General features: G+C 43.6%; 3 protein-coding genes across 5 annotated transcripts; 2 read left to right on the top strand and 1 right to left on the bottom strand.

The window, feature by feature from the left end:
• The first annotated feature begins 1,281 nt into the window (after positions 1 to 1,281).
• Positions 1,282 to 4,665, top strand: LOC106563754 (ADP-ribosylation factor-like protein 3). Its single transcript, XM_014129594.2, has 6 exons — positions 1,282 to 1,503; positions 1,730 to 1,873; positions 2,575 to 2,691; positions 2,953 to 3,003; positions 3,195 to 3,380; positions 4,057 to 4,665. Exons 1-6 carry the CDS (start codon positions 1,486 to 1,488, stop codon positions 4,108 to 4,110), a joined length of 570 nt encoding a protein of 189 aa, XP_013985069.1. The 5' UTR covers positions 1,282 to 1,485; the 3' UTR covers positions 4,111 to 4,665.
• A 464-nt stretch (positions 4,666 to 5,129) lies between these two features.
• Positions 5,130 to 11,396, top strand: LOC106563728 (myozenin-2). Of its 3 annotated transcripts, XM_014129552.2 has the most exons (5): positions 5,130 to 5,336; positions 8,548 to 8,628; positions 9,407 to 9,742; positions 9,834 to 10,023; positions 10,741 to 11,396. In XM_014129552.2, the coding sequence occupies exons 2-5, from the start codon at positions 8,553 to 8,555 to the stop codon at positions 10,928 to 10,930; spliced, it is 792 nt and encodes a 263-aa protein (XP_013985027.1). In that variant the 5' UTR covers positions 5,130 to 5,336; positions 8,548 to 8,552; the 3' UTR covers positions 10,931 to 11,396. The 3 variants fall into 3 exon arrangements, with proteins under 3 accessions (XP_013985027.1, XP_013985028.1, XP_013985029.1); XM_014129553.2 differs by lacking the exon at positions 8,548 to 8,628 and having other exon boundaries at positions 5,153 to 5,336; XM_014129554.2 differs by lacking the exons at positions 5,130 to 5,336; positions 8,548 to 8,628 and adding an exon at positions 9,092 to 9,251.
• Positions 11,316 to 22,102, bottom strand: LOC106563727 (pre-mRNA-splicing factor RBM22). The gene is made up of 11 exons (XM_014129551.2): positions 21,991 to 22,102; positions 21,535 to 21,588; positions 20,232 to 20,261; positions 19,796 to 19,928; positions 19,496 to 19,596; positions 18,889 to 19,061; positions 18,477 to 18,677; positions 18,142 to 18,306; positions 17,834 to 17,943; positions 12,715 to 12,843; positions 11,316 to 12,524 (listed from the first exon to the last, which is right to left on the bottom strand). Exons 1-11 carry the CDS (start codon positions 22,042 to 22,044, stop codon positions 12,382 to 12,384), a joined length of 1,293 nt encoding a protein of 430 aa, XP_013985026.1. The 5' UTR covers positions 22,045 to 22,102; the 3' UTR covers positions 11,316 to 12,381.
• Between the last annotated feature and the right edge of the window lie 333 nt (positions 22,103 to 22,435).

Raw genomic sequence — 22,435 nt, 5'->3', positions numbered from 1 at the left:
GATGGAGAACCCTGGGCGTCCTGTAACAGGTGGTAGTTCAGAGTGATGGAGAACCCTGGTTGTCCTGTAACAGGTGGTAGTTCAGAGTGATGGAGAACCCTGGTTGTCCTGTAACAGGTGGTAGTTCAGAGTGATGGAGAGCAGAGCCCTGGGCGTCCTGTAACAGGTGGTAGTTCAGAGTGATGGAGAACCCTGGGTGTCCTGTAACATGTGGTAGTTCAGAGTGATGGAGAGCAGAGCCCAGGGCGTCCTGTAACAGGTGGTAGTTCAGAGTGATGGAGAACCCTGGGTGTCCTGTAACATGTGGTAGTTCAGAGTGATGGAGAGCAGAGCCCAGGGCGTCCTGTAACAGGTGGTAGTTCAGAGTGATGGAGAACCCTGGTTGTCCTGTAACAGGTGGTAGTTCAGAGTGATGGAGAGCAGAGCCCAGGTTGTCCTGTAACAGGTGGTAGTTCAGAGTGATGGAGAGCAGAGCCCTGGGCGTCCTGTAACAGGTGGTAGTTCAGAGTGATGGAGAACCCTGGGTGTCCTGTAACATGTGGTAGTTCAGAGTGATGGAGAGCAGAGCCCAGGGCGTCCTGTAACAGGTGGTAGTTCAGAGTGATGGAGAACCCTGGGTGTCCTGTAACAGGTGGTAGTTCAGAGTGATGGAGAGCAGAGCCCTGGGCGTCCTGTAACAGGTGGTAGTTCAGAGTGATGGAGAACCCTGGGCGTCCTGTAACAGGTGGTAGTTCAGAGTGATGGAGAACCCTGGGCGTCCTGTAACAAGTGGTAGTTCAGAGTGATGGAGAACCCTGGGCGTCCTGTAACAGGTGGTAGTTCAGAGTGATGGAGAACCCTGGGCGTCCTGTAACAGGTGGTAGTTCAGAGTGATGGAGAGCAGAGCCCTGGGCGTCCTGTAACAGGTGGTAGTTCAGAGTGATGGAGAACCCTGGGCGTCCTGTAACAGGTGGTAATTCAAAGGGATGGAGAGCCCATGGCATCCTGTAACAGGTGGTAGTTCAGAGTGATGGAGAACCCTGGGCGTCCTGTAACAGGTGGTAGTTCAGAGTGATGGAGAACCCTGGGTGTTCTGTAACAGGTGGTAGTTCAGAGTGATGGAGAACCCTGGGTGTCCTGTAACAGGTGGTGGGGAGGATAATCCAGGTAAAGTCTTTAATGCATGGAAGGGAGGAACTGGAAGAGCAAGGGAGGGGCGGAAGCCAATGGAGGCGGAGGAAAGGCGTGCACAACAGGGAGGACTAATTGGGTCCCCCTAATCCCTCCCTGGCCCCCACCTCCTCCTCCCGAGGGAGGCCAAGCAGGAGATGACTCCACCCGGCTCTGGACGCTTCAAACGGACATAAGGGGGACCAAGGATCTATCTGTAGGCCTATTTACAGGGTACCTGCTGGACAACACTGGGCTCAACTGAAGATTCACCATAGAATGAGGCTTTGTCTCTTACCTGTCCTCTTTCTTTCCTTCTGAAGCACATCATTCAACATGGGAGAAGTTCAAAAGGTAATCCCGCTTGCTACCTTCTGCTGATCTTTGAGTTTGATGGGAATGTACATGTTGATGAGTCCTAGAGCGTGATTCAGGGACAGATTGTTTTCCCTTTTTAATAAGAAGCTAGCTGATGAGTTGACACTTTCTCTGCAAATAAACTACATAGTAGTCCCTTACAAGCTTCCTAATTGCTTTCTGTGTCTGTTTGTAATATCCTGTTCTATCTCATTTCGCTCAGGGGTTCTTTTCGGTCCTACAGAAATTAAAAGGAACCACAGAACAGGAACTTCGGATAGTCCTCCTGGGTCTAGACAACGCTGGCAAAACAACGCTGCTAAAACAGCTATCATCCGAGGATGTCAACACCATTACTCCCACACAGGTCAGATCCGATCCTGGCGTGCTCTAAGCTGGCCATGTAGTTTTGTAATGACAACCCTGTGACACTTCCTCCCTCAGGTTGTTGCCCAAGGCAACGTACCACATAATGGCACTTACTCAATGGAAGCATTTTTTACCTGCTGATTCAAAATCTGATCTCTGATTATATCAATGTCTTAGATGACCGTACCAGGGTCAGGTCAAACGCTACGCGGCTCTGGAAGTAGACAAGTAGTATCCTCCAATGTGGACTTTAACACATCAAATAAGATGTTCATATGTCTCTAAAATACCACAGTAGTGATGCTTGACTTGGTTCTTCTTCATGCCATGTTTTCTCGTAGCAAAGCATCACAGCCGGTTGGTTTATGCAGTCCCTCTGTCGCAGAAAATAGCACATTGGCATTGATACATTTAGCTAGACTAAGAATAGAGACTAGGCTGAGACTTTAATCCGGGGGTTGAAGATTACTTAACCATAAAGTCAGAGAGGGTGCAACACACATTTTGTAAGCTCCAGGTAACAAATCGAGGTTCAAGTTTTGTATCATTGTACCTGTTTTTCTGGTCATGTCAGGATTTGCTTCTAATAAAATGATGTTATAAATAAATGCTTATTTAGAGCCACTAGTAACAGAATAAAGCTGTGTTCTGCTAAACTGTGTTAGATCATTTAATTCTGCTTCTCCATTGATGCCAAAGGGCTTCAACATTAAGAGTCTCACGTCTCACGGAATGAAACTGAACGTGTGGGACATCGGAGGACAGAGGAAGATCCGGCCCTTCTGGAAGAAATATCTGGAAAACACTGATTTGTTGGTGTGTAAATTATGTTAGCACATTTCTCATTTTATTTTGTCTTATTATATCTGTAATCTGTTTCAGAGAGTAAAATAGTTTCCATTAACTACAGTTTAGATGTAGACTACAGCCTGTTCTATTGGGTGGGGAAAAAACTGGGCATTAGTTTACTTCAGAATCTTCCATTTCAAAAGCTAGAAACCGAATAGAGAATCAATCTTATTTGTGTTACAAGATAATACATGTCTCAGTTTGATTCAATATTCTTCTTTCCTCCAGATATATGTCATAGACAGTACGGACAAGAAGCGGTTTGAAGAAACAGGACTGGTGAGGCCAACTGAAATAGCTGTTATACCCTGTTCCACAAGTGTTGTCTTGTAAAAAGTTCATGTTAACAGTAAGCTTTGCATATTAACAGTGGACATGCAAACCTTTAAGTGCTGCAACACAGAGATGTAGTCTCCAAGACTTTGTTCAGCTCTGAGTCAGATAACACTGCTGGTCCTTTGATCCCTCAGGAGCTATCAGAGCTGATTGATGAGGAGAACCTGAAGGGGGTTCCGGTGCTCATCTTTGCTAACAAGCAGGACCTGGCCACGGCCTCGCCCGCCAGCGAGATCGCAGAGGGCCTGAACCTGCACACATACCGCGACCGGGCGTGGCAGATCCAGGCCTGCTCAGCTGTCTCTGGAGAGGGTGTACAGGTAGGTCACAACATCTCTCTCAAAATAGGACAAATCATATCAGTTTTATGAAGTTAGATGGATAACAACAGTACTGTATCATCCTCTAGGACTTACAAGACAGATATTAAAGGCATTATCCAGTGTCAGTTCATGTTCTATTCCTATTCATGTGGTACAGGAGGGGGAGTGCAGCCTGTCTGCACTGTAGAACATATCCTCTTCTCACTCTGTTCATGTAGTAAAATAATTGAGAGCCCACAGGAGAATCAGAAGTTATTTTCTGCTGGCCACCATGTCATTAGTAGGATCTTTTCAGAACGTAGTAGTCTTTGTAGAATCTTTTCAGATCGTTTCACATACTGTGCAGGAGATTCTGTCATTACAGTTTACAGTAGGGTTATCACGGCAACATCTCAGTAGGGGGGAAATTAAGAGTAAAAACAAACTAGTGGGGGGCCGACAAATGTTTTGCCTCATTGTCGTGACACAACATGGATGCCGTGTAAAGCTCCAGATTATCATCTGCCCCTGAGTACTGTGATGGAGGATCAGGTCAGGAGGTCAGGCATGATGTCCTATGACCATACGTAACACAGTACAGTATACATTTACAACCGGTGTATGCTTTGATTGCTTTGGAAATTCTGTAGCTTGGAACATTTCATGTGTATATGTGATGTATTTGTTCTCACAGGACGGAATGAACTGGATTTCCAACAACATTGTAAATAAGAAGAGAGATGACTAACCCCTGAATATCCAACGTGATGCTTTTTAAACACACTTTTGAGTGTTTCATGTACATATGTTGACACCCAATGCAATGGTGGCAGGTTTTATAGATGAAGCCTTCTCTCTGATGATGTCCCCAAAACATTTGAGAGCTTGCTGGCTTTTCAAATCCAGCCACAAGAAAATGGATGGAAGGTTTTGGGTTCACAACAGAGACCATCAACAAGAGAAAAATCACAACTCCCGGTCCCATTAAGGGTTATTGCCACTGCTCTGGAATGATACTTTCTTTGATTTGGTCGATGGAAGAAAAAAACTATCCTTGAAGAGCACAAGTAAAAACAAGGGACAGAGCATGTAATGGGTCAATAGCCCAACAACGTTTTGAGTAGAACATCTCTGTTTAGTTTAAGGCATGTGAATAAGGCTTCATTCATACACTCACAAAAAAAGGTTAGATTTTGTAGTTTGTGTGGTTTCACTGTTTGTAAAAAAAAAATACAAAAAAATCTATATTGTGTGAATTGAGACTGTGATATCAAATAAATATTGAATTAGAAGAATCTCTTCATACTTGATGTGATATGCTTGGTTTGTACCATCAATGTAGACAAGCACCATTCCATCGCCTTGTTGTCAGACAGTAAGTCAGTGCTGCCCCACAGTGGGCACTGTCATCATTACACTTGAGGCAGGAATGGTAAACACACAAATAAAACTATTTGGTCTGTGTCAAATTCATTGTACATTAATGTACTGTATATTTCTGAAGACTATTCAGTAAAATGTAGATCACACACACGATGAGGGCACAGTGAACAACTGAGAGAATAGTATCTGTATCTTTATAGACTATGGCCCTCAAATTCTATTGACTTTGAAGCCAGTTCCACTGCTTTTTTTCATTCTTCCCTCGTATCAGGGACTGATTTAGACTGTGGACCTGGTAAGGTAAGATTTGAATACCCCTGGACTATGGTGTCCACTCAGGGTCTGTGTCAGCTAGATCATGTTTTTATTATCGGGGATAATGTGAGGAGCACTCTGACTAGTGACCACCACCACTAAAATAAGCCTGTGATCTAAGGTGGGTGGTCCGACCGTCAGAACCCAGTCTTCCACTAGCAAAGGAAGCTCTGCCTTGAATAAAGAGACATAAGCAATTATTAAACAGTTTCTTACAGCCTCATTGAGGAGTGAGTTTGCTGATATCTGGAGGTAGTTCTGGAATTTCAATAGCAGGTAAGACATCATGATGACACGAGGATCTAATTCTGTCGGATAGTCTCACGTTATTACTTTATAACTCCGGTATAACTCATGTTCTATATACATTGTACGCTGCGTGACATTCGATAGAAAGGCTTGGCTGTGACCAGGTTACTTGTCATATCTCTGAATGTTTACTTGTTACTATGCTGGATTGTTATGTAGTAACAAGATTAGGGGAAAGGGAGATACCTAGTCAGTTGTACAACTGAATGCCATCAACTGAAATGTGTCTTCCGCATTTAACCCAACCCCTCTGAATCAGACAGGTATGGGTGGCTGCCATAATCGACATCCACGTCTTCAGTGCCCGAGGAACGCTGGGTTAACTGCCTTGCTCAGGGACAGAACGACAGATTTTTACCTTGTCAGCTCGGGGATTCGATCGGTTACCGGTCTCAACGCTCTCACCACTAGGCTATCTGCCGCCCCCTTATAACATAAGAACAACACATGCTTACAGAGACTGTTTCTGTCTGCCATACTCTCTGATGGCAGGGTGTAATCCCACTACTCTCTGATGGCAAGGTGTAATCACAATAGTCTCTGATGGCAGGGTCTAATCATACTAGTCTCTGATGGCAGGGTCTAATCATACTAGTCTCTGATGGCAGGGTCTAATCATACTAGCCTCTGATGTCAGGGTGTAATCACACAACTCTCTGATGGCAGGGTGTAATCACACTAGTCTCTGCTGGCAGGGTGTAATCACACTAGTCTCTGATGGCAGGGTGTAATCACAATAGTCTCTGATGGCAGGGTGTAATCATACTAGTCTCTGATGGCAGGGTGTAATCCCACTACTCTCTGATGGCAAGGTGTAATCACACAACTCTCTGATGGCAGGGTGTAATCATACTAGTCTCTGATGGCAGGGTCTAATCATACTAGTCTCTGATGGCAGGGTCTAATCATACTAGTCTCTGATGGCAGGGTCTAATCATACTAGCCTCTGATGGCAGGGTGTAATCACACTAGTCTCTGATGGCAGGGTGTAATCACACTAGTCTCTGATGGCAGGGTGTAATCATACTAGTCTCTGATGGCAGGGTGTAATCATACTAGTCTCTGATGGCAGGGTGTAATCATACAACTCTCTGATGGCAGGGGTAATCACACTAGTCTCTGATGGCAGGGTGTAATCATACTAGTCTCTGATGGCCGGGTGTAATCATACTGCACTCTGGTGGCAGGGTGTAATCCCACTAGTATTTGATGGCAGGGTGTAATCATACTGCTCTCTGATGGCAGGGTGTAATCATACTAGTCTCTGATGGCAGGGTGTAATCACACTAGTCTCTGCTGGCAGGGTGTAATCATACTAGTCTCTGATGGCAGGGTGTAATCACACTAGTCTCTGATGGCAGGGTGTAATCACACTAGTCTCTGATGGCAGGGTGTAATCATACTAGTCTCTGATGGCAGGGTGTAATCATACTAGCCTCTGATGGCAGGGTGTAATCACACTAGTCTCTGCTGGCAGGGTGTAATCACACTAGTCTCTGATGGCAGGGTGTAATCATGCAACTCTCTGATGGCAGGGTGTAATCATACTAGTCTCTGATGGCAGGGTGTAATCATACTGCTCTCTGATGGCAGGGTGTAATCATACTAGTCTCTGATGGCAGGGTGTAATCACACAACTCTCTGATGGCAGGGTGTAATCACACTAGTCTCTGCTGGCAGGGTGTAATCACACTAGTCTCTGCTGGCAGGGTGTAATCACACTAGTCTCTGCTGGCAGGGTGTAATCACACTAGTCTCGGCTGGCAGGGTGTAATCACACTAGTCTCTGATGGCAGGGTGTAATCACACTAGTCTCTGATGGCAGGGTGTAATCATACTAGTCTCTGATGACAGGGTGTAATCATACTAGTCTCTGATGTCAGGGTGTAATCACACAACTCTCTGATGGCAGGGTGTAATCACACTAGTCTCTGCTGGCAGGGTGTAATCACACTAGTCTCTGCTGGCAGGGTGTAATCACACTAGTCTCTGATGGCAGGGTGTAATCACACTAGTCTCTGATGGCAGGGTGTAATCATACTAGTCTCTGATGACAGGGTGTAATCACACTAGTCTCTGCTGGCAGGGTGTAATCACACTAGTCTCTGATGGCAGGGTGTAATCACACTAGTCTCTGATGGCAGGGTGTAATCATACTAGTCTCTGATGACAGGGTGTAATCATACTAGTCTCTGATGTCAGGGTGTAATCACACAACTCTCTGATGGCAGGGTGTAATCACACTAGTCTCTGCTGGCAGGGTGTAATCACACTAGTCTCTGATGGCAGGGTGTAATCATACTAGTCTCTGATGACAGGGTGTAATCATACTGCTCTCTGATGGCAGGGTGTAATCACACTAGTCTCTGATGGCAGGGTGTAATCATACTAGTCTCTCACGGCAGGGTGTAATCACACTAGTCTCTGACGGCAGGGTGTAATCATACTAGTCTCTGATGGCAGGGTGTAATCACACTAGTCTCTGATGGCAGGGTGTAATCATACTAGTCTCTCACGGCAGGGTGTAATCACACTAGTCTCTGACGGCAGGGTGTAATCATACTAGTCTCTGACGGCAGGGTGTAATCATACTAGTCTCTGATGGCAGGGTGTAATCATACTAGTCTCTGATGGCAGAGTGTAATCACACTTGTCTCTGACGGCAGGGTGTAATCATACTAGTCTCTGATGGCAGGGTGTAATCATACTAGTCTCTGATGGCAGGGTGTAATCATACTAGTCTCTGATGGCAGAGTGTAATCACACTTGTCTCTGACGGCAGGGTGTAATCACACTAGTCTCTGATGGCAGGGTGTAATCATACTAGTCTCTGATGGCAGAGTGTAATCACACTTGTCTCTGACGGCAGGGTGTAATCACACTAGTCTCTGATGGCAGGGTGTAATCATACTAGTCTCTGATGGCAGGGTGTAATCACACTAGTCTCTGATGGGAGGGTGTAATCATACTAGTCTCTCACGGCAGGGTGTAATCACACTAGTCTCTGACGGCAGGATGTAATCATTCTAGTCTCTGATGGCAGGGTGTAATCACACTAGTCTCTGATGGCAGGGTGTAATCACACTAGTCTTTGATGGCAGGGTGTAATCATACTAGTCTTTGATGGCAGGGTGTAATCATACTAGTCTCTGATGGCAGGGTGTAATCCTATTGACAGGGAAGATGCAGGAACCAGACTGTGACCTGGCCAAGCAGAGGAAACAGTTGGTCCAGGAACTGTGCATGGAAAAACAAGGAGGTATGGCAACCACCATAGTCCACAGAGGGAGTCAAGACTCAAGACGAGCTATTGAAAAAGAATGCCACATTGCATTGCATTTCATAGGAGAATTCCATTATCTTTTGTTTCCCTTTCATTCCTATTTCATCCAGAAAAGTTAATATATTCTAGCTCAACAGGGCAAACGGCAATCCCTCTGAGCTCAACTGTGAGAGTTGTGAATTATGAGGGAGTGAAGGGAGCGAGAACCCATTAATGTATATCACTCCAGGGGAGGAATATCATTATGCTGAGGCGAGGTGTGACTCATAGTAGCAGGGTGGGGCAGAGCCATGAATCCCACATACATGACCTCATAACAAGAACAGCATGTCCCATACTCCTCCAAGTGTCATGTTTAATGATTCAACATCTCCAGCAATCAAACACCTTCCTGATGTAACCATCCTCATTCAGGGTCTGAAAACAGAACTCAATGTGCCAGAATCAGATATTGTTACAGTGAGAGGTTAGCTGTATGATGTGTCTGCAATTCAGTCATGTACTGTTAGAGCCAGTTAGCCATATTCTATTGAACACCGAAGACATAGAGAACTTTGAATCAATCCAGCTCCGGCTTGGGCAGTGGCTTTGCTTGTAAGGTAAAGAGGTCACTACAATCAAATCAAAAGACTCTGTGGAGGATATTGATATGTTAGTCTGTGTTTACCTCTACTTATTTGATTGTTCATCTGTCTACACTATCTACGTGTCTGCCTTTGTATGTTCTCTTGTCTCTGTGTTGCTAACACCTCAGAGCACTTTGACCTGGGGAAGAAGATCAGCGCTCCTCAGGATGTGATGATGGAAGAGCTTAACCTGCAGTCTAACAGAGGTTCCAGAATGTACCAGGAGAGACAGAAGAGGGTGGAGAGGTTCACCTTGGAGAACGTAGCACCAGACACTCACAGGGTGGTGCCCCTCGACCTCCAGCAGCCAGACCATAGCAGTACACACAACCAGGGAGCCTTACAAGGGGGGAAGAATAATTACCACACAGAGGTCTATATTGGACAACCAGGAAGAAACAGCCTAGTCAGATCCCTGAAGAACACCATAGCCAGTAAGGGAAACCCCAGTGTCCTGGCCCCAGGTAACTGATTGTGAGAGAGTGTCTGTCTGTCTGTCTGATGGAAGGGGACAGGGTATTACCCCTACAATAACAATCTACCTCTCCCTCAAAGGTTACAATGGGCCTCTGAAAGAAGTTCCTCATGAGAGGTTCAACGTCACTGTGATTCCCAAGTCCTACTGCTCCCCATGGCAGGTTCAGGACCAGAACGGTAACAGTGACAAGCTGCTGTCTGCCATCTCTGCCCATCTCCCTGAGCTGCCACAGAAGCTCACCCCAAACAACTACAGGTGCTTCAACAGGTGAGCCCAAGTGACTGGCTCTTTAGCCTGCCCTTGACCACTCCCTACACCCCCACACAGCTTGTGGTTGACTAACCAAAGTGTGTGTTTTTGAGAAATACTCAGGAGTCAACCTTTCAGTCCAGTCAAAGAAAGTTCTAGGCCTCTGGTTTCCTCCTTGGCTGGCTTCTGAGACCTCTTTCTAAAAGGCTGTCGTCTGCTTGTGAAACCAGAATCTGTCGCTGGCTCACACCAGGCTGGGCCACTGAGTAAAGCGTCTATTTTAAAACACAGCGTCTGTAAGCTGATGCCCACACAACTCTAGAAAACACTCAAGATAGATTTATATCTAGATACAAAGGGAAATTAATAATCAGAAGTAGTCATCTGTCTGAGTCATTAAACTTTGAGAATCTACTCGCACCATGCTACCATGACCCACACACACACCAGAGGCCTTTTGATCAGACATTTTATTTAATCTGTGGTTTAGGGAAAGGGGGATACCTAGTCAGATGTCCAACAATATATTAAACTGAAATGTGTCTTCCGCATTTAACCCAACCCCTCTGAATCAGAGGTGCGGGAGGCTGCCATAATCGACATCCATGTCTTCGGCGCCCGGGGAAGTGGGTTAACTGCCTTGCTCAGGGGCAGAACGACAGATTTTTACCTTGTCAGCTAGGGGATTCGTTAGACTTACTAACTGTAGATCCTGACACCCATTTATTTCTGTAGGGCCCCACTGCCATTTGGGGGGACAGCAGGTAGTGCGAGGATGTTCCCTCTGCCTGGGTTTGAGCTCCTGCAGGCCCATACTGAGCCGAGTCGGACCTGGGAGAGCATATGTGACCGGCCCAACTTCAACCGCACCCCAAGGGGCTGGGCTGCCCACTACACTGCTGAAACAGAGACTTCAGACCTCTGAGCCCATGGCTGTGATGGAGAGCATCATGGGTAAATTGTGACTGACTGATCTCCAAATAATATTTAGTTATTTATGGTGAAAGGTGATTTGTTGATCAGTCTCGACTCTCCTGTAAAGTCGGCTTCAATGTCGAATGTGCTCCATGACAGCTTTAGATGACCTCGTTACACTCTTACAGACATGAACTGCAAGTCCAAATAGTGGATACTAATGTGCAATTTTAGCATGTACAATTTTCTAGCATGTAATCACTTTAGAAAAATTATGTTCTCTCGTCTTGTTCTGCCACAGCTAATGATATCCACAATGTCTTAGACCAGGTCATACTTCATCAAGGTCACAACTTGTTAAATTATGCTATTACAAAAAAAAAAAAAAAAAACACTTTAAAAGAAAGGATATGTTTAATGAAGCAAAAATGTGAACCATACACTTTTCACAGTTCTAATAAAAGATGTTGACAATGCTGTGGAGTCATGGACACCTTTATCAATCTTTAGATAATAGTGCCACCACATGGAAGTAAAATGGTCTTAACAATTGGATGTTCTGAAAACCGTTAACATCTGACAATTCTGCATAAAATGCATTATAAGGGGGAAAAAAATTGTAGAAATGGTGACATTCTCTTCTATAAGAAAGGTTCAGTACAATATGCACAACTTGCAAACGTAACCCTCCCCCCTTTCAAATCTACAAGCCAGAGATAGAACATACAGGTAACTGCCAAAATAAAGGAAACACTTTAGAAAATGAGGGATACGAAGTGTATTGAAAGCAGGTGTTTCCACAGAGGTGTTGTCCCTGAGTTCATTAAGCAATTAACTTCCCATCATGCATAAAAATGCCCAGCTGCCCATTATTTTGGCTACCATGGTTAGAAGAGATCAGTGACTTTGAAAAAAAGAAAAGAAAAGGGGTCTCATAGGAGCATAGGGGGTTTAAAATGTGTGTGTCTCTCAGTCACCAGGTCTCAATCCAATTGAACACTTACAGGAGATTCTGGAGCAGCGTCTGAGACAGCATTTTCCACCACTATCAACAAAACACCAAATGAATGAATTTCTTGTGGAAGAATGGGTGTCGCATCCCTCCAATAGAGTTCCAGACACTTGTAGAGTTCTATGCCAAGGCGCATTGAAGCGGTTCTGGCTTGTGGTGGCCCAACGCCCTATTAAGACACTTTATGTTTCCATTATTTTGGCAGTTACCTGTAGGTTCGATGGAGGAAGGTATAACAAATCATTTAAAACTATACTGTTCAGCACTCCAGCTTCCTAACGAGCAAGACCTTGCTGGTGCACAAAACAGAGGTTCTTCTCCATTACGCTTATATAAAAGAAGCATCTCACATCTGTGAACTGTGACTATAGTCACTGTGTCGGTTATTAATAGGGCGAAATTGGTCAAATTATCACAATGGTAAATCATAAACAGTGAGGTACGAGGGTCTAGGAGCCTCCGTGACGGCTGGCGTGTGCACCCATGCGCTGTGGATCCTGGGAGGGGTAGTGGACATGGCCAGGGGGCCTCATGCCCATGGGAGGGGGCATCCCCATGGGGTCCATGGAGTGGAACATGGGTGGCCCAAAGCCTGTAGGGATAGAAACACCACAGGCTATAAAATCTTAGTTGATGGGGATAAAAGAAATTTGTAAAAATAAATAAATAACTTGTCCTAATTTACCCTGTCTATCTGTACTTCAGAGGACGACACAATGAAAACACTTTTTTTTCAAATGTTAAATTTGTGGTCCACTTCAGGGGGGGGGGTCTTGTTTTACCTGGAGGGGGGGGCATAGCCACACCGGGGGGTGGGGGTAGACTGATGTTCATGACAGGAGGAGCTGAGTTGGGGCCCAGGTTGAAGTAGTTGGTAGGGGCGTCTTCATCCACAGGCAGTGGAGGTAGCGCTGCAGGACAGAGACAGAGGGTCAGTATTGACAAGTCACATTACTGGAAGAGTATGGTCAACTGTGTGTGAGGGTTTTACTCAGGGGTTGAAACCGAAATTATTTTCAAATCGTTTCAGTATGAGCAGAACCATTATATTTTTTATTCCGTTCCACTGCTCCTACCAGCAACCGGTTCGACCCCCCAAAAAGTACTGGTTGATATCATTCCTTTTAAAACCTCTAAACCATTAAAATACTTCACCAATTAGTGGGGATAGAGTAGCTTGCTATGGAGCGGGTAAGTAATTTAATCTGTATAGGAAAGAAGTTGTATTTTGCCATAACAGCATAATTTCTGTTATTCAGCATGGTTTAATCATGACAAACCCACACACGCTGTGCTGCCAGTTACAGTGTAGGCCGTGAGATGCAACTGAAATTTAGCGAGAAGATGGAGGAAGCTTACCTTGAAGGGCTGGGTATTTTTTTATGACATGCATTATTTGAATTAGTCCCACAGAATTACCCCTACGGGGGGGGGTTCTATGGGGGAACTTTGAATGTCTGAACTTCCGAGTTGGTTTAACGTTGGACCCGAGCAAACGTTCGCAAACTTGTGTGTACAGAGGAGCACAAGAATTAGAAACACATCTTAACTTTTTGTAGTTAATAAATCCAATGTGAAACATATAACTATAGTATCCTTAACTAGCATTGAAAAAGTTAATCCATTCTTTTAAAACATCTCTCCCTCATTTCTGAATCATGCTTGTAACGTCATCAGTAGACTACAGTAACCTAGGCTACAGTAACCTAGGCTTCGGAGCAGATAGCCTACACGCACACCTACTAGCAAAGACTTCCAGCTGGCAGGCGGAAGCAGGAACACGTTCGAGTGACAGAGTGAGGGTTTTGCATAGGCGCTTTGTTGCACGACTGGAAAAAAATGTTTGGAACGTAAGAGCATTATTAACCCGTTACCCATGCATAAACATGTTTAGCATCTCCAGGCCTCCACACATACAAGTGGCTGATGCGTTCCTTTGAAACGTCGATAAGTCTAATGAATCAATTGAATATACACCATCACAATAAATCCATTATTTTAGTCAGGTCTAAACAAACATGATATGAAGAAAATGGATTTTAGAAGAACATAATGAGTTGGCCTAATGTATGTTGTCTGGCTAGGCATCACGCTGAAGGCTGGTTCGTTTAGCTGAAAATATATGCTTATAAGTGCCATTATTTTATAGTAAGAAGAATATAATTGAACTTCGCTGAATAAATTATAAAGGATATTTTCCCCATTCTGGTGCGAGAATGCGTGCATACGAAGTGGCTATGTTGAGCATAAAAGTTAGCATTTGAAACAGGTCCGAAACGGTAGACTTAAGAGTTATTTGTCAACTTTAGTTGTGAATGATACAAACCTTAGAATGTCTTAGAAACCAAAACATATATGGGCTGCATTATAGCTATTGATGATTTGATAAAGTAGTAAAACATTTTAAATATTCTTCAAACATGTTCCTGCAGCTACCCAGTGCTTAATTTGGGATCCCAGGTGAAATCTGCTCAGGAACAGAAATAGTAACGTGTTTTCACAAAAAAACCATTCCATTAAACTGTTGACAGCCCCACCCTCTGCACGCTGGTGGAAGAAACGCAGGAAGAGAAGAGGAAATGGAAACTCAGTGATGAGATATTCTGTAGCTAAAAAGGTACATGTTCCAAACAGTTAATTATGAAAGCATACCCTATTACTAGGCTATTCAAATACAAATTAACTATAGGCTGAATGTATTTAATGTAGACCAATAATGTTCCAAAGATATCTCAAATCTGTTTTTTTCCTTCTGCCGTGTGTAATATGCATTAGTCTAGGGCTGGGCGACATGGCCAAAATCTCATTTCCCGATATAGGTCATTTCATATCCCGATAACGATACATATCACGATAGACATTTTATGTAAATTCAATGAATAAATAGTTTATATAAAATGACCACATGTACAGGCCTATTTCTTATTACATTTTGAATTATACTCAACAAATAAAATGTATTTGCATTTGGCACCTTGGGTCGAGTGATAGCACCAACTCACGAAACTCACGTTTCTCCACCGTGTAAATTGGGGCCATTTCTTTGCAGACGTAAATTGTAACGGCAGCTGTTATCTCCTTCCATCTTCGTGATTCTTTGCCACATGGTGTGTCGCGGGAAAAAGCCTCTTGCAATGTCTGAGTCTGGGGTGTGTTTTGAGCACTCGACTGCACTTTTATGGGTCTCATCCGTAGACTTTCTCCGTAGTGTTTCACATGATTCTTGCGTAGGTGGTAAAAGAAGTTAGTGGTGTTTGAGCCTGTTGTCGGGACCGGCCTGTGGCATATTTTGCAGAGGACGGTTTTCTGGTGCGTGTCTGACTGTTCATACCCAAACCACGTCCATGCGACCGAAGTAGCCCCTCTGTTAGGTACGAGCTCCGTGTCTCCGTGCTCTGTGTCACGTTCACTCTCCATGTTTGTTTGTGTTGCAAATTTCCTTCCACACAAAGCTACGTCCAATTGACTAAAATATTGCCGTATCGTGTGATTTGCAACAACTAAATAAACTATAGAAAAATGTCTATGATTTCATATTATGCTCTATCGTCACACAATATTATAGAGTTGAAGTCGGAAGTTTACATACACTTAGGTTGGAGTCATTAAAACTAGTTTTTCAACCACTCCTCAAATGTCTTATTAACAAAAAATAGTTTTGGCAAGTGGGTTAGGAAATCTACTTTGTGCATGACACACGTCATTTTTCCAACAATTGATGACAGACAGATTATTTCACTTATCATTCACTGTCACAATTCAAGTGGGTCAGAAGTTTACATACACTAAGTTGACTGTGCCTTTAAACAGCTTGGAAAATTACAGAAAATGAGGTCATGGCTTTAGATGCTTCTGAAAGGCTAATTTACATCATTTGAATCAATTAGAGGTGTACCTGTGGATGTATTTCAAGACCAACCTTCAAAATCAGTGCCTCTTTGCTTGACATCATTGGAAAAATCAAAAGAAATCAGCCAAGACCTCAGAAGAAAAAAAATTGTAGACCCCCACAAGTCTGGTTCATCCTTGGGAGCAATTTCCAAACACCTGAAGGTACCACATTCACCTGTACAAACAATAGTATGCAAGTATAAACACCATGGGACCACGCAGCCGTCATACCGCTCAGGAAGGAGACACGTTCTGTCTCCTAGAGATGAACGTACTTTGGTGCGAAAAGTGCAAATCAATTCCAGAACAACAGCAAAGGACCTTGTGAAGATGCTGGAGGAAACAGGTACAAAAGTATCTATATCCACAGTAAAACAAGTCCTATATCGACATAACCTGAAAGGCCGCTCAGCAAGGAAGAAGCCACTGCTCCATAACCGCCATAAAAAAGACAAGACTGCGGTTTGCAACTGCACATGGGGACAAAGATTGTACTTTTTGGAGAAATGTCCTCTGGTCTGATGAAACAAAAATAGAACTATTTGGTCATAATGACCATCATTATGCTTGGAGGAAAAAGGGGGAGGCTTGCAAGCCGAAGAACACCATCCCAACCGTGAAGCACGGGGGTGGCAGCATCATGTTGTGGGGGTGCTTTGCTGCAGGAGGGACTGGTGCACTTCACAAAATAGATGGCATCATGAGGTAGGAAAATTATGTGGATATATTGAAGCAACATCAGTCAGGAAGTTAAAGCTTGGTCCCAAATGGGTCTTCCAAATGGACAATGACCCCAAGCATACTTCCAAAGTTGTGGCAAAATGGCTTAAGGACAACAAAGTCAAGGTATTGGAGTGGCCATCAAAAAGCCTTGACCTCAATCCTATAGAAAATTTGTGGGCGGAACTGAAAAAGTGTGCGCAAGCAAGGAGGCTTACAAACCTGACTCAGTTACATCAGCTCTGTCAGGAGGAATGGGCCAAAATTCACCCAATTTATTGTGGGAAGCTTGTGGAAGGCTACCCGAAACATTTGACCCAAGTTAAACAATTTAAAGGCAATGCTACCAAATACTAATTGAGTGTATGTAAACTTCTGACCCACTGGGAATGTGATGATAGAAATAAAATATGAAATAAATAATTCTCTCTACTATTATTCTGACATCTCACAGTCTTAAAATAAAGTGGTGATCCTAACTGACCTAAATTAGGGAATCTTTACTAGGATAAAATGTCAGGAATTGTGAAAAACTGAGTTTAAATGTATTTGGCTAAGGTGTATGTAAACTTCCCACTTCAACTGTATATCATCATATCGCCCAGCCCTACAGTAGGCTTTGTATAACAGCGCAATCATTATTTTAATTCAGTTTTTTTTTGGGGGGGGGGGGGGGGGGCTTGGGCTCATATACAGGCCTATGCATAAGCTCTAATATGCATAGTGTTTTTGATTAATCATCACCTTAGAAAGCACTGTCCATTTCTTTGTGTTAGGATTTGAAACAACATCTACAATGACCACGTTATCCACTCAGTTTCAACATATTGTTGAACTTCTTTCTTTAGATTAATCAATCAGTGAGGTGAGTTTTAAACGCACGTACTGTTTTGATGATAAGTGTTTGATGTGATTTCAATTGCATTGATGTCAGAGTGGTTAGAGGGACAATAGATCCCTGAGTACCAGACCATTAGTGACCTGATGAGTGTTAGCGAGTTGGGTACTACTAAAGCATGTCCTGAGTGCCGAAGAGGAGATTATCGTGACCGGGTCACATAGAATTCTACTGCGGTCATGACTCATGAATACCGGTGTGGCGATAATACGGTCACCGCGACAACCCTGGTTCCGATCTTCTAGCCTCCTTCTCAAACCCCATTGGAAGAGGTCTGAGGTCCCTCATCCTCTGACCTTCTCATCTAATGAGTTTTGAGGATGAGGTGAGAGACAGAGGTAGCTAGGAATCAAGGAAATCAAATTGAGATTCTCCCCGTGTATAGCTCTCACCTCCAGGCAGTCCAGGTACCGGCTCCAGCTTCAGCCCCATCTCAGTCAGCCCTTCTCCCCTTCCGTCTTTCCCCCCTCTCCCATCCCTCCTTCCCCCCTCTCCCTGGGACCTGGAACAGAATAACACACAGTCAATCCATCACATCAACTCATGTCACACTGGAGGTGTTTTTACTTACAATATCTGTGATAGCAGAGCAATCAGTCAACAGAAACACAGGTACCTGCTGCCACAGCCATCTGTCACAAGTATTAGGAACCACAAGTGGAAGTGTATGAGACTGTCATAACATAGGATGGTACTTTACCTGCCCCATTTGACGTTGAGTCTGCGACCGTTGATAATGAGCTTGTTGAAGGATTTCTCAGCAGCTAACTCTGCAGCCTGACGGGTGGCAAACTGGATGAAGGCACACTGCTGCCTCTGAACGATGGTGGTGGTTCGGATCTCCCCAAACTGGTAGAAATGGTTCCTGTTGGGGGGCAAGCAGTTATATTGGTTCATTTATCCCCCCTCCTCTCCCCTGTAACTATTCCACAGGTCATTCCTGTAAATGAGTGTGTTTTCAATCAACTTACCTGGTAAGTGAGCCCCGTCTGCTTCATTTGGAGTAAAAATGTATTATACTGGGCAGGCACTCACCTGAGCTCCGAGTCTGTGATGGAATCTCCGAGCCCTCCCACGTACAGTGTAGTGATGGACTTGTCCTCTGGAGTGTCCAGTCTCGGCATGGTGGAGGCTCTCTTCAGCAGCTTGTCAGCCACAGGGTCGTTGATACCATAGTAACGGTCCTTAATGTTCTGGTCTGCCAGGGGATCATCTGGATCCGTTGGCTTCTCATGCCTGGAGTGCAGTAGTTCAGAGATAATGAGAGTTAAAGCAAAACGTCTGTCAACATCTTGGAAGCAATCTTATTCTGGCCAAAGTAGAGAACCAGACCTGTGCCACTGTATTTACTTTTCCCCATTGGCTCAAAAGTCAACAACTGCCCGATGTTTAACATGTGTCATTTCTTTGCACCTATGGTTTCATGATGATGTTGACAGTTGCTCACCTGTAAGGACACTCCTCTCCTCTCTTACATTCTCCCTTCACCCAGAAGGAGCAGATATGTGGTCTGTTCCTTTTGTAGTAAGGCGTGGTGCGGGCTAGCTTCAGCAGCATGTCACTAGAGCTGGGGGCCTTACCCAGGAGACCCACCGGCCGGGTACCATCAGAGTTCCCTATCTGCAGTCAGGAGAGAGCGACTGTCAAGTGGATGCATTTCACCCCATTTAAACCATTTAATTTACCAGATCTCATGAAGGCTGAAATAATGACGAATGACCTGGCCACGGAAGGTACACAACTAAGACCAGAGGACCAAAGACCAGATATTTCTGGGTGGTCCTCATGAATAAGTCATGTGACTTGGCGAGTAAACATTGTCTGGAATCTTCAAGGGAAAATGAGAAGGGTCAAAGGGTGCCATCTGAACCCTCTTGGTATGAACACACTGTTAGGATATTTACAAAGCAAGCAGAATTAGGCTAAATGACAGAATGTAAACATTGATCTGTCTGGTAACATTACTGCTGTCACACAATTAGAAGTTTACACACGGGACTCAGATCATAATGTTACCAACTACCTTTGATCTTGAATAAGGGAAAATACATCACCTCTCTTTCCATGTTCTGTGTGTAGTATTCCTTGTTCACATCTGATTTTGGCACGTCGTCCTTGATTGACAGACCAGTGTCTCGGACCTGTATTGGCAAGCCTAGATGAAGGGGTAATGAAAATTAACATCCACCCTGAACTTGTTGGACATGCAATATATATATTTTTTATACCTGTACAACATACACATACTCTGTGTGTGTGTGTGTGTGTGTGTGTGTGTGTGTGTGTGTGTGTGTAGTCATTCTCTGGATGGTACAGATAATAACCTGTTCCAAACCCTGTCCTTGTTGACTCACCATACTCTAGATCCAGTAGGCAGGTCTGACAGACATTCTTTATCTTGCTGCACGTCTGGCACGCCTCTGTCTTCTTGAAGCGCATGCGGGTCCCAGGACACCATCGGAACACAGTGAATGGTCTGGCACATATCTAAGAAGGACATAGCGGAAGCAGGAGGTCAGTAAAGGTTTAGATTGCAGTGGCATACTCTGTAGCAGGGTACTCTACTTATGTACAGGGTTTCTTTCCGGCCCAGCACTAGCCAACACAAATAAATCAGCCAGTAGTGGTCCAGATTGAATACCTTGAATAGGTAAGTTGTACCAGGTGTAGTCTGGAACAAAGATTTGCACACCCAGTATCTCCTCAGAACCTATGTTGGAGAACTCCGCTATATGTGTAACTGTGACTGATTAATCTAATTGAGCATTAATGCACTTGTGAATTTCTTACCTTGCACTCCTTGCCATACTTCTCCTTGGTCTATCAAAAAAAACAGATTGTGATACAGGATGAGTACGTTCTTTACATTTATTTTATTTCACCTTTATTTAACCAGGTAGGCAAGTTGAGAACAAGTTCTCATTTACAATTGCGACCTGGCCAAGATAAAGCAAAGCAGTTTGACGCATACAACACATGGAGTAAAACAAACCAACAGTCAATAATATAGTAGAAAAATAAGTCTATATACAAAGTGAGCAAATGAGGTGAGATAAGGGAGGTAAAGGCAAAAAAGACCATGGTGGCAAAGTAAATACAATATAGCAAGTAAAACACTGATTTGCAGTGGAAGAAAGTGCAAAGTAGAAATAGAAACAATGGGGTGCAAAGGAACAAAAAAAATAAATAAATAAAATACAGTAGGGGAAGGGGTAGTTGTTTGGGCTAAATTATAGATGGGCTATGTACAGGTGCAGTGATCTGTGAGCTGCTCTGACAGCTGGTGCTTAAAGCTAGTGAGGGAGATAAGTGTTCCACGTTTTAGAGATTTTTGTAGTTCTTTGTTTTGTTTTGAATTACCATATCTAGAAGGACATGTCAATTAAAATAGCAAGATTCCGCTACATAGACATACATTTAGCAAAAAGGTGGTTAGCTCCTAGCTCTCGAAAACTCTAGGCAGCCTTCTGCCAACAGTTCTCACCCATTAGCTTTGCCCATGATTGTCTCGAGTGAGCTACAATCCCGACACTGTGTATTAACGCTTAGAAACGTTAATCAGTGCTTGGTATATGGCTTTCTAACTATATGGCCCTTACCTTATATAAGAGAAAAACATAGTTATAACAAAAATAAGAATTTATTGTAGCGGTTTTGAACAGATCCATACAACTACGGGTGACTCCATCTGACAACCTACACTGCTGCACTTCCCGAGTTATGCTTACACACAGGTGTTTGGCGCATGAGAGGTCGCTCATTAGCACCTCTTGTCTTCCGTCTCCAAACATGGATATATGGCTACACTAAACCTATGAAGGTGTGTATGAAGTTAACTTTTTTTTGAACAATTATTTCTCGCTGATATAAAAGTCTAGGTCCTTCCAAAAACGTACCGCAAGTGATACGTGTTAATGTTCAGACTGAGTGTCGGGGATCTTAATACAACTTCCCCCTACAGAAGACGCTCTTCGTAAGCTATGTGTAACGTTACTGTCGTTATTGTTAATGAACGGATACTCATGATAATGGGCTAACGTTAGTTAGCTCCCAGAGAACATTAACCCGAAGTCAGAGAATTGATTAAACGTACCATTCGAATATAAGGATTCTCTCCAAGACATGTCTGGCAGAGAATGGGAAAATCCTGTGGAAGGGAAGATGGCAACAAACAAAACCATTAACGTTAGCTAGCTAACTTATAGTAGCTACTAGTAACGTGGTTAGCTGACGATAAAGCTAAAATCTGATATTTTACCAATTAACTAGCTAGCTAGATACTTTGAATAATCGATTAAATAGTTCAAGAAAATTACATTTTTAGCTACGCAGCTGTGAATGTTTATTTTGCTAACTATTAAAAGAGCAACGACTTAGCTAGCTAGAAACCATCTGATTTGCCATTAGCTAGTTAGCTAAGCGAGCTCCCAGGAAAACACTAAACGTATCTCTAGTACCACTGCTTATTGACACAATCAATGTCACAGAATAACAATTACACATTACATTTTCCTTTCAGATTAACTGAAAATTATCACTTAAAACATACCGCGTCTTCCCAATTTTGTCTATTGTAAGTGTTAGCTCCTAAGGATGTCGCCATTTTAGAAATCCTCTGTCAGTGTCTTCCCGGTATTCACTAGTTACCACAGCCACAAAGTCATAAACCACGCCTATTTCTAAAATGTATATTTATTTAAATCTGATCTTGAACCTAACCTTAACCACACTGCTAACCTTATGCTTAACCCTAACTTTAAACTAAGCCCGAAAAGCACATTTTTGTTTGCATGAATTTTTACAATAGCCAATTTTGACTTTGTGGCTATAGTAACTAATGGAAACCAATGCTTTACACTAGATGACCAATGGGGGCGCTGTGTTGAAGCCACAGTGCCTCCATCTTGGCACTCCTCCACCGTTGTAAACACATATTTTGGACTCTATTGAAATTTGGTAATTAACGTCTACATTTGTTTTTGACACATTTATTA

The sequence above is a fragment of the Salmo salar genome, chromosome ssa11 (genome assembly GCF_905237065.1).
Source record: "Salmo salar chromosome ssa11, Ssal_v3.1, whole genome shotgun sequence".
NCBI classification, from domain to species: domain Eukaryota; kingdom Metazoa; phylum Chordata; class Actinopteri; order Salmoniformes; family Salmonidae; genus Salmo; species Salmo salar.
Note: the sequence above shows the minus strand (reverse complement) of the source record. Positions and strands in the feature narration are given on the sequence as shown.